Source organism: Gallus gallus, chromosome 7, assembly GCF_016699485.2.
Source record: "Gallus gallus isolate bGalGal1 chromosome 7, bGalGal1.mat.broiler.GRCg7b, whole genome shotgun sequence".
In the NCBI taxonomy this organism is placed as follows: domain Eukaryota; kingdom Metazoa; phylum Chordata; class Aves; order Galliformes; family Phasianidae; genus Gallus; species Gallus gallus.
The window spans coordinates 2,757,750-2,771,375 of record NC_052538.1 but is presented as its reverse complement, the minus strand read 5'-3'; the positions used below and the strand labels follow the sequence as shown (position 1 = coordinate 2,771,375).

The window sequence follows — 13,626 nt, the reverse complement described above, 5'->3', positions numbered from 1 at the left end:
GCATGAAAGGTTCTGGCAATTTGCTAAGAAAAGTATTTTCAAAGTCTAAGTTTTTCTTTCAGAATTATCTTTTGTTTGCACTTCAAAGGAAATGGAGCACACAGAAAAATCCCAAATGTTCCCTCAGGGAATAACACTTTGGTAGTCCATAAAATTCTCACTTTTGCACTGTACATCACTGACCTTGGAAAAGCAAAATCCAAACTGAGGTGCAGACCCTGACCGATGCCATCCAAGGGACAGAACTGGTGAAGTCCAGAGAGAGGAGGAAACACATGAGGTTGACTTCCATGAAGGGAAATCAACGGCTAACAAAGCGGTTTGTGTTCAACATAAATACATAAAAGCAATGAGGAGCCTTCAAAAAGAAATCATGAGCTGGGCAAACAAAGCAGGCTTGTTTGTCTGAAGGTTCCTGTTGAGTGCTGAGCTGAGGAGGAAGCAGGCAGCTACAGTTTTAGCAAATGGCTCCCATGGCCGATTCAAACTGCACCGAATTGCAACTTTGGGGCCCTTTTCACCAAGCCAGCTGAATTTGGTTGTGGGGCTGTAGGTCATGGCCAGCAGCTTAGGGTGGAACCGTGGTCCCTGGGAAGCTGAGGAATGCCACTAGAGCATATGTTTGCAGCAGCATAAATGCGTTGTAGTGTTTTGCATTTGCAGCCATAATGGTAATGCACTGCTTCAGTGCTGCAAGTCCTTGTGCAGGGAATGGCTTCTGCAGAAGACCTGGGGGCACCAGTTGTCTGCTGCAGCGTAAATCCAGCTGACGGCCTGTCTGTCTCTGGCAGAGCAGTGAAGACTCTGCTTTTTGGTTCTGTGTTTTATCAGATGGAGTGAGAAGATGAATCGCGTTGCTTGTGTAACAGCCATGAGAACTTTGTTTTCATAGAAAATCACATTTATTTTCCATGACCCTCAGTTCTTGGTATAGCTCTTGTCCAGGAATGGTCTGGCAATGCAGTTTATGAACAGGAATTGTTTCCTAGAATTTCGCTGCTTTTGAGTTGGGAGCAGCTGGCATAAAAATCCATGGCTGCAGCACACGCATGCTCTTGCCAGCCTCAGCTCTCAGGTGAACTCTGAGGTGGCTGAATGGCTTGGAGTGCTGGAGGGGCCCAGCCAAGGGCTCACCCTCATCTGGGGAGGGAGAAGGACGGCCAGCACCGTGCTCCTTGCCCAGCTACCTGTAGGCAGCAGGAGAAATGAAGATGGCTCTTTCAAAGTGAAGGTCAGAGAGGAGTTCTTTGTGCATCTGAGGAGTCTGTATCAAACAAGCTGGCTCGTTTGACCGTGAGCAGTTAAAATACAGTTCTGTTAGGTCTGTGTGAAGTCGTACCTGGGTCGTGCAGATCACTCGCTAAGCGCTCTCTTCAAAGCAGACGCGATTTTCTGCTTGGTTTCCTAGCAGGAATGCAGCACCTCAGGTTTGCTGTGTGCCTCTCTGTGTGGAGCTATCCCGGCCTCCTGAGCTCAGACCTATTGCTCTGTGCTTAAAGAGCACCTGGCAAATCCTTCTGCCTCCCAGTCCCCTCCTGCAGCAGGCTCTGGAAAGTTCTGGAATTTTTGCCTGTCTTCATTATAGATACCTGTCCTTTTAATTTGCTGCTTCCCACCATAGGAAAACATGCGTTAGGTGGAAGGGGGGACAATTTCTGTATTGATTCAGATACACCACAGGCGCATGAAGAAATAAACTGTGACGGCATCGCATTATTTTGACGTGCCTTCATACTGCAAGCATGCATCCTCTCTCAAACAGACCTCCATAGAATTACATATAACCTTCATTTCTAGAGAAGTTCCTAATTACAGCAGCAGCCGTCTCTCCCTCCTTTCTCATTACAGGCAGAAGATCTGTCAGATGAAGTGTTTTCCTCACGCCATACCAAGTATGAAGAAAGAGAGCGAGCGAGGTGGTCGCTGTGGGAGCAGAGCCGCTGGCCCAGAAGGAACAGCAGGCAGGTGTACTGATGGGGCTAGGGGTGTTCCTGCTCAGCTAATCATGATGGCTGTTGGCACAGCTGTCACAGGGAACTGTGACAGAGAAAAGAAGGGCATGTGAATTAGCTTGTCAGGGCCAGTACTAGGTCTAATCCTGAGTTGTCAAAAGAAGGCCATGCAGTTCTAAAGCACGCAGAACCTACAGAAATCTGATGTGTTAGTGATTAGTGGATAAGGTTTTGTTCCCATACTGATCAGTTTGTGCCACTCCCAGCTGTGACTTGAGCCACACGGTGCAGCAGGAGCCCTTCTTCACTGAGCTGACTGGCTGTGCCAGGGACCTTATGCTTAAGCAGTCGTGTGCTGGTAATGAAAAGGTTTGTTATCACAGGCCTGCTATGTGGTGCAGAACTCTCCCTAAAACTCTCGAGAACAATATTGCGTGTAAGAGTGAGCATCCTATAGCTCTGTCTGCAGTTCAGCACTGGGAAAATGATTCCCATAAATGGCTTCATCATCTGCCAGAACAAAAACCATCCTGTAAATGTTGGGATAAGTGTTTTTGCCATTCATCATAAGCCATGTCTGTTCTTGACTGAAAGCGAACTGTGATCATATGAATAAATACGCAAAGTTAGCTTAGTCTGTGTGATAAGATTGAGAGAGTAACACCTATCCTGTGCACTAGGAGAGCCTGCAGCCTGCTGTTCTGCGTTATGCTGGCACAGCAGAAGGCAGTGTGGTTAGGAGCAGGTGCCTGTGAGCAATGCTGTGCTCCCAAGCAGGACCAGCCCTGAGTTGTTGTGCAGCCAGAGCATGGCTGTTCAGCCGTGCTTATCCAGTTCCCTCCTCTGCACAGCGCTCTGTGCAACAGCAAGGCTGTCGAGAACCATGCATTTTCGTTTCTTTTAGTTTAAATAAGTAGAGCTTCGGTAGCACATACAGACTGTTTTCAGTGTTGTGCAAGGGCAGGAACCAGGTGTTAAGACTCCTGCCCCTTTTATCCCGTGCTAGATCGTACGGCAAAAATGCTGATGGACGACACGGCCAAGATTCGGTGCAGAAGGACCACCCCGGCAGCTCCTGTGCCTCGCTGCACTGCGCTGCTGAACCTGTTCCCGACCTGACTTCTGAAGCCCACAGCTCTGTTTGTTCAGGGATTGCACAACTCCGCAGGGAGAGCCAGGAAGCAAAGGTGGGTGGTTCTGGTAGCTTCCAGTCCGTTCAGGACTTGAGTGACCTCCGGTTCTTTAGCTAAAACTTGGAGCTTGAGCGTATCCGTGTCCCTCCTTGCTCCAGACCTGTGGCTGTCACCCTACTTTGTGTAGACCGAATGTAGCGCTCCTGTTTAGATGTGTGTGTTTGATGAATGCAACCTAACATCTGTCAACAGGGAAAGTTTTCAGTGCTCAGCAAACACAGCACATGTTTTAGAGGTGAGTGTGGCAGGCCTGGGCTCAGGGCTGCTCAGTCTCTCCTCAGGGCTGCTGGCTGGCATTCCAGACAGGCCCAAGCATGTCATGGCCAGGTACCTGATGCCTGGCAGCAGGGAAAAGAGCCTTCCCCTTCCTGTGCTGTGCCAGTACCGTCACAGCTCTGTTACTAGTTCAAAACCACACGAAACCAGCTTACAGGGACAGCTGGTGCCTCGTAGTGTCGTATTCTGTATCTGAAGAGCCCTGCAAACTATTGTAAAGAATGACGCTCATTTGTAACTTGATAGCAGATCATTCTGCACATAGCTAATCAGTTCAGACTCAACCAAAATCCCTTTTTCTCCTCTTTTCTCTGACTCCTTTCAGTCTGGGCTGTGGGAACTTCGAGTTTTTCCACTAAAAGACGAAGAGGTGGAAGCTTTACTGTGCCAAGATCAAATAACAAATCAGACTGAAATGTCAAGTGCAGCTTTCCCCAGCGACTCTCCCTGTGCTCCGTGTACGCCCATTGGTTTGCCAGACAATGGCCTTCCAGCACGAAAACAATCCACAGAAGAGTCAGAAGAGAGCGAAAATGTTTGCCTGGGAATCAACAGTACAAGAAAGCAAAGGTGACAGGGAGTAATGTGGTTCATTAAGAAAGCCAATTAAGGTGGAGAAAAGTGTAAGGTAAAATCTCTCTTGTTCACACAGCATATGACAGCACAATTCAAAACCTGTACGTTAGCTGCATATAATCTATTTTCTTTCTTGCTTTGTAACAGGCAGGATAAATCCCAAAGACAACACTTTCTTCTTCCTGAACCCCAAGAGAAAGTAATTATTTCAAGCTGGAAGTCTAATATTCCCAGTGTTGGGAGTGGGCACACATAAATTGCTGGCAGCATTCGCTGCTTTCTGTTGTCGTATCGCCACATTTGTTAGTGATCATCCTTTTTTGTCTTGTTTGTTTTCAAACGCGTTTCTGGTTCCAGTCAATTCTGGTGCGGCAGGATATGCTGTCTACCTTAAACCAACAGCTTCAACTGAACACAGAAAAACTACTTGACAATATAGTGGGGAGGAACGATAACCACTCATTATTTTCCTGCGTGCCGTGAACATGTGGCAGAAAATCCCCCTCTCCTCAAATGCACGTGTGTAACCTGTGCGTAAGAGAAGGGCAGGTGAGAAGCAGCAGTTTGAAAGCAGGCGGTGTGGAAGCCTTGCCTTTAGCTTAAAATCTGTGCTCAGCTCTCAGTAGTGCCAGGGCGTGTTTTATATAGACGTCCTCAAGCAATAAGATAGAAATAGACCACTGCATTTCAATAGTCCACGTATCTGCTACTCAGAAAGTAGGGTTCCTGTTTGTCATATGGGTGTAGAGAAGTGGAAGAGAAGAGGAGCTCTCTGAATATTGCATTCTGGGTCATCTCCCTTCTTTAGTCCTTCAGTAGCAAAGGAGGCTCGTAATATTTTGCTTTCATATGTTAAAGACAAAAAGTCTTGTAATTTCTGTACAGTGCCTTGCAAGAGTCTCTAAGTATGCCAACATTTGGTGACTGGCTGAAAAGGAAGAGATGGCTGATGGCTAGAAGACCAGTAAGGAAAAAAGCCCAAAAGCTCTCCGCTGTGATGCTGGGTGGAGTTCTAATTTCCCAGCGAGTTCACAGTGAGTAAAGAAAAGCAAGTTGTTTCAACTTGCATCTAAATAGGATAGTTTGGAATGTATCTGCAATCTCAAGAGGTATTAACAAAGATTAAGCATTGAATGTAGGTATAATTTACCGAAGGGAAGTTCTTTCTGTGTAGGACAGTTGAAGGCAATATTATAGGAGTCTCTGTTTTTGTGCACAAGTTTCTTCTGTGTGTAATATCTGGAACTGAACGGCACTGGACAGATGACCCAGTTATAGTGTCTTCTTTTTTTTTTTGTCAGAATGACAGGAAATATACACTGGACATCTGAAAACAGTTCAGTAAAGTTTCAACACTACAACCTATTGCTACATTGTAGTTTATTGCACATTCTGATTATTTTTTTAAACTTTTTTTTTTTTTAACACTGGTTTGTCTTAAACTTGAATCTTGCCTCAATGTCTGATACTATAATCTTTGATGCAAGGTTGTTTTTTTAATTAAAAGTTATTTCTATATATATATATACATATATATACTGTGGTATGTAGTCTGAATTTGCTGGCCTTTCAGAAGTGATGAAACAATAGTGACGCTTCCTCTTGGCACAGAGACCTGCTCAGCCAAGGAAGGGCTTTGCAAGCACACAAACGGCAGTGGCACAAAGCTGTGCTGCCATACCAAAGCTTCACTGGTGCCCTGTGGCCAAGGTTGCCCCCAGCATCTGTCTACAGAAGTGACCACTGTGTCTCATCCTGTGTGTGCGTCTGCTGCTGGGAAAAGCTTTCAGAACGCTGTATGCCACCAGTGTTTGCAGGGCTCTTCCTCTATGTGCAGCCCTTCAGTCAGAAGGTGTCCAAACCGTACCCACTTCATTGTAAGGGCAGGGCTTCCTGCTGCATGATTCCTGACATATGAGAGCAGTTCTGCAATTCAGAGCAAGTAAGCAAGTAAGGCAGCCTGCTAGCTCCCTGATGTGTCCTGAAGATGCAGTCACAAAATGGAAACACATTCCCAGCGTTGCACGGGAAGAAGCAAGGGGAAAGGGGTTTTCCAGATCTATTTGAGGAGAGGGAGGTGAAGAGAGTTAAAATGTGAGAAAAGAGACAGATGACCCAAGTTTGGTCAGACTCACAGACTGTAAAGCTGCTCTGCATGGCTGTACGGTTCCCAGCTGTGGTGTCCCATTGAACCACTGTGCTGCTTTAAGGGTCAGCCTCCACTGTGCTGGTCTAAAGCAGCTGTTTGTTATCTTGCCAGACGCAAGTCAGCATAAGCAGAATTGCTTTTGTCCTCTCTTCGTATGCATTTGCTCAGCCACTGTGAGAAATAGTGCCTCACCATGCAGCAACAAAACAGCTAGGCAAAGACAGGCTGAGCAGCCAGGAGACTGAAAAACATGCTGGACAAACTATAAAACTGCACATTTGGTCCTACCCCCACCTCACCCCTGTCCAAAGCCTCTTCTCTTACCCTCTGGCTCTCAGCTCGCTCCACCCACAGCAGTGAGCTGCAACCACCCACCCTGCACAGAGAGCTGCCCAAGCAGCCACGGGCTGGAGAGCCCCAGCAGGACACAGAGCCTCAGGTGAGGCTCATCAGGTGAGTAGCAGGCGCAGGCACAGCGCGCAAAGGCCGGGAGGGAGGGTGGCCAAGAGGAAGTGGCAGTTGCTTTTCTCATGTCACTGCAAGAACACCTTCAGCCACAACACTGGAAGCAGTGCTAGCAGTTCTTACAAAGGCTGACTGTTAAATACAAACTTAAACATAAGCAGCAAACCCCTCTCCCAAAACTCAGGTGCTGCAGCCGCACAAAGAAAGCAGTTTCCCTTGCACTTCAGTCACCATGTTCAGTAGAGACATATTCTGCTCCCTGCTGCTACAGGGGTTTAAGCACTTCATCTCTGCATCCAGGTACCTTGGCAGAATTTAAGTACCAACACAAGCTTCTAAAACCCATTCAAATTAAACCGTTTTTTCTGAAGCTGTGCCTGGACCACACGTCCAGTCCCAGCCTTGCTCAGGATGCATCCGAGTGTCTTTACCCTGTCCTCCAGTGCTGACAGCGCCTCTGCTCCTCAGCTCCCCTGGCTGCTGTCTATGTGATTTGATACATACTTCCCTGTAGGTATCAAGGCACTAAACCAGACAAGTGCTAAGCGGAACAACCATTGCTACTGTTACTTCTACAGATTGTTCATTACTAACAGCTTTAACCTTGTAAGAGGTTTGTAAGAGGACACCGCCAGGGTAACCAGCTGCACGGCCCATCCTGGGTGGACTCAGAGGGAAAGAAACAATTGAGCAGTGTTCCTGTGTTTGTAGCACTGCTAATCCAAGACTCAGTGCGAGTACAAACCTGACAATTCAAACAGTGACAAAGTGACTACAACATGTAAAAAAAACATACTGCATCGTTCTCTGCTCACAACACAGCACAGCACCTTCAGTTCAGTAGCACGACTTTGGGTCTGTCTTTTTCCAAAACAACGGAATGGTTTGAGGACCCCTTCATCCCAGCTCCACAGCAGCTGCAGGAGACAAATACTGCTTTCAGCAGCATGAGAAGTCACGCTTCCAACTCCCGTGCTAGCCCTGCATAGCTGTTTGTTTGCTGCTCAGCCTATCAGCGTATCAGGTACCAGAGCTCTGACTATTTCCATGTGCACAATGCATTGGACTCTACCCAGCATTTTCTGGCCCAAACGCATGCACCAGAAATACAGACTATTGCCTTGCATAGCCAAGTTGTGGCTGCTGAGCCTTCTGCTGTGCTCCCCCAGAGCAGCAGACTGTTTGCAACCTTCTGCCATTAGTACTGGAAAAAATACACACAGAATACTAAGAAAATACAAAGGAGAGTGCAAGGCTAATGAGAGGCACAGGAGGTAAGTCTGTCTAAAGCGCCCTGCTAAGGTCTTCCTCCAGGTTTGAGCTCTCCTACTTCACATGTCCAAACCAGACATGACAGAGCGACCAAGTGGAAAGTATGAGAACTGTTCAGGTTAGTAACCAAGAGGGGAGTTAAGCTATTTAACAGCCAAAGAAACAAACACCTCTTTCCCCTGCATTTCAACCTACATACAACAAAATCACTGCTTAATCGCTGACCTGGGTAAATGCGTGAACTAAAGAGGGTACAGGTCAAGATACTGCATTTCAACATTCATCTGCAGAATCCTGTCACAACTACTCCTCAGTTTTGGGGACCTGGAAAAGATGTTTCACCGACTTGTTTGGTATTTGAACTACTTATGTAGGTCAGGGACTTCCATGCAGCAAAAGCAAAACACAGAAGTATTTCTGGCAGTCACGCAAGGGATTCCTACACCCAACTCAGTGCATTTTTCCCCAACTATTCATTTGGGACAGCTGAAGGGAGACTTACCACAGCAGAAGTGTGTTTAATGCAGACAATGGAAACGTTTTGTAGGAATGCACAGATCAAATGACAAACACAGACAGCGGAAGGCAGGCTCGTTAGTCTTCCACAAGGTAGCAGCCTGTGGCGGTGCTACGCTCTTCGAGCAAGCAAAGACTGAACTGCAGTTCGATTCAGTCAGCATTACAAGTTGTGCCATACAATTAGCCTCCACAGAATCAAGAAACAGGCTCAAACCATTGCATTTCCAACCCTGAAAGACAGCCAGAGCGTTTTCCACTGCCGCTTGCTTCATTGCAGCGAAGGAATGATTCCTCTGTTCAGCAGCAACACGTGTCTGCGATTCACGTTCATCCAGCCCTCCCTCAGCACGAGAAACGAGGCTTTTCCTGTGCACCCGGAGCCTTCGGGAGCACTGCTCGGGGAGAGGTCTCACCGATCCAGACAGCGCTTCTGAGCAGCTTCTGAACACACGTTCCTTAGCAGATTGATCACAGATCTCGGATCTGCGCTCTTCATAATGGCGCTGCCAGACACAATCATGTTTGCACCCGCCTGGAAGACACGAAACGCCCGCTCGGTGACATGGGACAGCAGGAAGGGCAGCGGCCCACGCCAGGCTGAAGGAGCACCACTCGCAAGGCGCGATACCGCCCCGGCGCCACCGCAACCCGCGCTTCCCCAGCAGTAACTTCCTCGTCCCTGAGCGTACAAAGAACACCACCTTTAGCTTCGGAGAGGCTTCGGGAGCCGCTGCTAAAGCACGCACAAGCTCAGAGCCCACAGGCTGCTGACACGGCCCGCCGCGCCGTTGCCGTTACCGTTCCCTCCGACCGCAAGGCCTCAGAAGGCGGCTCCTCCCGCACGCGTTCCCCACGGGCAGCGCCGCCCCTCACCTCCGCACACTTGTGGATGGTGTCAGGCCCGACTCCTCCGTCCACTTCGATGTCCAGCGACGGGAACTGCGTCCTCAGCCACTGCACCTGAGGGCACACAGTGAGGGTGGCACGGCGTCGCACGCGGCCCCGCGAGCCCGGCACGAGGCGCGCGGCTCACCTTGGGCATCATGTCCTCCATGAACTTCTGCCCTCCGAAGCCCGGCTCCACCGTCATCACCAGGGCCATGTCGATCTGGTTGGCCCACGGCGCCAGCTGCTCCACCGTGGTGCCGGGTTTGATGGCCAGCCCCACCTGCCGGGGAGGGGGGGGGCGTAGGGGGTGGGGGGAAGCGTCGGGAAACGCGCGAGCCGCCGCGCGACCCCACGCGGATCCCGGCCGCGCGCCGCGCTCACCTTCATGCCGTTCTCGCGGATGTCCTTAATGAGCGCGCCGGGGCCGTCGGTGGCCTCCAGGTGGAAGGTGTACTGGTTGGCGCCGGCCACGGCCATGGGCTGCACCCACTGCTCGGGCCGGGCCACCATCATGTGCATGTCTGCGGGCGGCAGGCCGTCAGGGAGAGCCGCGCCGAGCCGGGCCGCGCCGCGCCGCTCCCCGCCCGCTTACCGAAGAAGGGCTCCTGGCCCAGCCGCTTGCGCAGGCTCTCCACCACGGGGTGCCCGAAGGTGATGTTGGGCACGAAGTGCCTTGGGGGGCCGAACGACACACAGCAGGTTACCGCCGCCGCCGCCGCGCCGCCCCGCCCACCGCCCGCCTCGCGCCGCGGCCGTTACCCGTCCATTACATCCAGGTGCAGGTAGTCGGCCCCGCAGTCCAGCATGCGGCTGCACTCGGCGCCCAGCGCCGCCAGGTCGCTGTTGAGGATGGACGGCCCGATCCGGCACCCCGACGCCATGGCCGCCGTCCCTCCGCGCGTGCGCCGCCGCCGCGAGGCGTCACGGGACGGGCGGGCGCCGCCCCCCGCGGGGCGCACGGCGCCATCTTCGGCCGCGGGGCCGCGCCCTGTGCCGGACGGGCGGAGCCGCCGGAGCCCGCCGGGGAAGGGGCCGCGGGCCTCGGCCTGACGCCGGGTGGGACGGCGCGTCCCCCAGCGCGGCGCGGCGGTGGCCGCGTGACGGCACGTGGGCTGTGCGGGCCCGGGGCGGCGCGGCAGCAAACACACACACAGACGCACACAGCTGTGTCCTTCTGCCTCTGTATTTAGGCCTCGGAACAACATGTGCATAAAATGGCGAGGCGGCAGGACCGGCGGAAACACGGACGGGGCTCGGGGCCCGGACACGTTCAACAGCACACGCACTTAAGGCCTCTAACGCTAAGGGAGCAGCGCTGCTTGCGTACACAGCGGGAACGCGGCGGTTGTTACAGGGATGCAGAAGAAAGGCGAAGCGCAGCCGTGCGCCGGCACGGAGCGCAACACAGCACAGCACAGCACAGCACCGACACGCTGCAGCACGCGGCGGGGCACCGCGCTGGTGGCCAACGACACAGAGAGCACCGCACGGCACGGCCGGCCGCACTGCTGCCAGCAGGGCGCGTGGGACACGGGCGTGCTCGTCCCGCCTACGGCTTACTGCGGCAGTCGCTGCTGGCACAGGGAGACCCCAATGGCAACACGTCTCACCTACGCTGAAATGAAATAAATCACAGCTGAAACGCACCCCGAGCTCCGTGCTGCACCGCAGCGCTTCGCTCAGCCTGCGCCCGAACTCTCCTCCCGCTGCCCAGCTGCGCCCAGCCTACCTGGGGCTGCCAAAGCGAGGCTGTTTTCTCTCGCTTGTGCATCACCGTTAGCAATAACACTTCTAGCATCCGGAATTGAGCAATTCCTTGGGCTAGGAGTGGATGCAGAGCGCTCAGCTACAGGAGGCTGGTGCTGGCTGCGGCGTGCTGGGGGGATAAGAAGGGCAGAGCGCGGTGCAGACAGCAAAGCAAGCAGGGCGCCCACTGAGCAGCAGCTGTGAGGCTGTCACCCCATCATCTCCCTTACACACCACTGAAGCTTCAAAGCTGCATTAGTGCACCACCTATGGATGGACGGACAGACAGAGAGATTAGTAAAGGGATACAGTTTGCCCCCCGTGCAGTGGAAGCAGCACGTGCTCAGCGCCCCTGAGCTTGGGAGCAGGATGGCTTTTGCTGTCGGCTGCGGGAGGTGGATGTGCACGGGCTCCTCCTGACAGCTCCCATCAAACGTGAGCGTTTGGCAGACGCCGGGCAGCACGGCCCAGGGCTGCACGGGTTGGAACACGACTGCAACCTGCTGCTGCCAGGCATGCACGGCGCAGTAAAACGTGCACGCTGCACCACAGCAGTGAGACCAGCCTTTGTACGGCCGTATTGAAACGGCTCCCAGGGAGGTGCTGGCAAGAGACACGAGTCCTTCCCTTGGAGGTGGAGAGGATATCGCTCCATCTCCGCAGTAAGGCAGCTTTATGACGCATACGTTCAAATTACAAGCCCTGGGGGCCAAACTGGTAACGAGCACATTTTGCAAACTCTCGCAGTGATCCGAAGCGTTTTTCTCCGCACAGTAACAACACAGTCACAAACAGCAGCATCCGGTCCTTCTCACAGATGCTGAATGGGATCCCAAAGCACAGGGTGACTTGGGCACTGCTTATGATCTCATGGCTTGATTCTGGTTTGCAGTTTGTCCCTAAGCAGCTAATGGCTACGTTCACATTTCCCAGTAACTCCGTGGTGCTGCAGCGCAGCCCTTAACTGAGCTGTGACTTCAGCTCATCCCCCCCCAGGGATCACCACAGACGTATATAAATGTAACACATACATACCTCACACCTGCAGCCATCAACGTTACACACATAAAATGGAACCTTTTTAAATAGAATCTCAGCATGCCAAAAATAGATCCTTTCATCAAGTTTCTGCCCTGCAATATCCATCCTCTGTTTGCAAAGCACGTATATATTTGTATGTCTGCATCTATAAGGAACACGAAAATACCATATATAAATATTTACTTTAAATCCCTATATCTAAGTATGTAAGACAGCATCAGTGGAGCAGCTGCAAGGTACCAGAAGGTCCATGCGTTCCAGATGTGGTTTCCTACATGGTTTTTCTTTTAAGCTGTGTATCACCCAGCACATGAAAGCAGGACAGCGTGGAGTACGTATACCATCTGCAGACCACTCACCCCCTGTCCATCTCTATCTGTGCACAGCACGTGCATTCCTTTCTGCCGTATGCACTGTATTTAGTTTTACAGAGCAAATATTTTTGTAGCACGAGGGCAGCATCTTGCAGAGAGGAATGACACCAAGAGATAAAAGTAAACTCAACCAAAGGCTGCAGTGCCAAAAAAAAATTTAAAAGGAAACAAAAATGTCTAATTGCTCCACGGTGCTTATCATTGCTCTGCAAGTGGGAAACAATGGCTCCAGGCTTGTAGAAGTCAAGCTTTAGATTGGTACTTCTTGTCAGTGTTTTCACTGTTGGTACCAAGCTGTAAAAGCCTGGCATCCAGCTACTGCACAACCAGCCCTCTTCTCAACACAGCTACAAAAATAAATCTCCAAAGAGGTCTCTCTTTCCTTGCACAGTACCTCAGCCTGCTTACCCAGAGAGGCTGCCTGTCACAGTGCACGGCTGCCACATCAGGGCTTTGTGGACCACACACACTTGCCCACTCACCCGTACCCTGAGAATTTTGTACAAATTCTCTGCTCCTACAGCCTTGCCCTGGATATCAATAGATTCCTCATACAGAAATTTGCCAGTCTATAGCAACGGGCTGTTAGCTCTATCTGCTTTTGGATAATAAAGTGCTCTTAAATAGTTACTAGTTACCGGGGAACTCAAAGGAGAAGGTACAGTTTTCTCTTCCTCCTCCCACTACTGTACCTCCCCAAGAGTTAAACATGAGATTCATCCAGGTCGACGTCCGTCTCCCCAAGCTCCACATGTGTGAAGCTGAAGTGAGTGGCCAGCAAGGGGTTTTCCATCCCGTTGTCCTCACTGATGTGGAGAACCGTGTCCCCGTGCTGCAGCAAGCTGGTGGTCTCGAGGCCAGCGTAGTCCTCGGTGTCGGACAGCTGTGCGGGCGGCGTGCTTTGTGCTGTGGCTGGCCGGGACTCCACGCTCTCCTCTTTCTCCTTCTCAGCAGAAAGTGCCTCGCTCTGCAGGAGAGGAGAGCCAGTGGTTAGGCGCAGAGAAAGAGGGAGAGGGCAGGAAAAAAGAGCAAGGGAACATCTGTGAAATATTTTCTTATTCTGAACCACTGTTTTGCCATTAAGGGGCCAGGTAATTGCAGATTTTAAGTCCCTAAAGTTCTACCCTTACAATTTTTGCTGGTGAATCAAATCTATAGCAATAACCAGAAAAGTT

At 51.4% G+C, this 13,626-nt stretch overlaps 4 protein-coding genes across 42 annotated transcripts in view; 1 reads left to right on the top strand and 3 right to left on the bottom strand.

Annotated features, from left to right (window-relative positions):
• Positions 1-5,531, top strand: part of KANSL1L (KAT8 regulatory NSL complex subunit 1 like) — a 57,523-nt gene extending 51,992 nt beyond the window's left edge. For 14 of the 20 annotated variants that reach the window (XM_040704137.2, XM_015289312.4, XM_040704140.2 and 11 more), the window contains 3 exons: positions 1,849-1,961; positions 2,959-3,139; positions 3,747-5,531. In XM_040704137.2, the coding sequence (XP_040560071.1) occupies positions 1,849-1,961; positions 2,959-3,139; positions 3,747-3,995 (543 nt within the window). In that variant the 3' untranslated portion in view covers positions 3,996-5,531. The remainder of the gene's footprint in view (positions 1-1,848; positions 1,962-2,958; positions 3,140-3,746) is intronic. The other 6 variants (XR_005861612.2, XR_006939880.1, XR_006939881.1 and 3 more) reach the window with 1 other exon arrangement.
• A 2,850-nt stretch (positions 5,532-8,381) lies between these two features.
• On the bottom strand, positions 8,382-10,188 carry RPEL1 (ribulose-5-phosphate-3-epimerase like 1). 3 transcript variants are annotated; one of them, XM_015289314.4, is made up of 6 exons: positions 10,050-10,188; positions 9,883-9,962; positions 9,672-9,811; positions 9,436-9,570; positions 9,276-9,362; positions 8,382-8,934 (listed from the first exon to the last, which is right to left on the bottom strand). In XM_015289314.4, exons 1-6 carry the CDS (start codon positions 10,169-10,171, stop codon positions 8,812-8,814), a joined length of 687 nt encoding a protein of 228 aa, XP_015144800.1. In that variant the 5' UTR covers positions 10,172-10,188; the 3' UTR covers positions 8,382-8,811. The 3 variants fall into 3 exon arrangements, with proteins under 3 accessions (XP_015144800.1, XP_015144801.1, XP_046799926.1); XM_015289315.4 differs by having other exon boundaries at positions 8,386-8,934; positions 10,061-10,188; XM_046943970.1 differs by lacking the exon at positions 9,883-9,962 and having other exon boundaries at positions 8,386-8,934; positions 10,061-10,188.
• Positions 10,189-10,211: 23 nt separating this feature from the next.
• LOC121111277 lies at positions 10,212-12,182 on the bottom strand. Its single transcript, XM_040704143.1, has 2 exons — positions 12,072-12,182; positions 10,212-11,015 (listed from the first exon to the last, which is right to left on the bottom strand). Exons 1-2 carry the CDS (start codon positions 12,180-12,182, stop codon positions 10,212-10,214), a joined length of 915 nt encoding a protein of 304 aa, XP_040560077.1.
• The window catches only part of UNC80 (unc-80 homolog, NALCN activator), a 121,114-nt gene continuing 117,943 nt past the window's right edge, over positions 10,456-13,626 (bottom strand). For 16 of the 18 annotated variants that reach the window (XM_025152710.3, XM_025152712.3, XM_025152716.3 and 13 more), the window contains one exon: positions 10,456-13,418. In XM_025152710.3, the coding sequence (XP_025008478.2) occupies positions 13,155-13,418 (264 nt within the window). In that variant the 3' untranslated portion in view covers positions 10,456-13,154. The remainder of the gene's footprint in view (positions 13,419-13,626) is intronic. The other 2 variants (XR_003076286.3, XR_003076288.3) reach the window with 2 other exon arrangements.

Coding starts and splice junctions, on each gene's coding strand:
- RPEL1 (XM_015289314.4), bottom strand. CDS start 10,171: ATGGCGTCGGGGTGCCGGATCGGGCCGTCCATCCTCAACAGCGACCTG. Junction 9,571..9,671: donor TCCGCGAGAACGGCATGAAG/GTGAGCGCGGCG, acceptor CCTCCCCGGCAG/GTGGGGCTGGCCATCAAACC. Junction 9,363..9,435: donor TGGAGGACATGATGCCCAAG/GTGAGCCGCGCG, acceptor GTGTGCCCTCAG/GTGCAGTGGCTGAGGACGCA.
- LOC121111277 (XM_040704143.1), bottom strand. CDS start 12,182: ATGGATATTGCAGGGCAGAAACTTGATGAAAGGATCTATTTTTGGCAT. Junction 11,016..12,071: donor TTGATGGCTGCAGGTGTGAG/GTATGTATGTGT, acceptor AGCCCCAGGTAG/GCTGGGCGCAGCTGGGCAGC.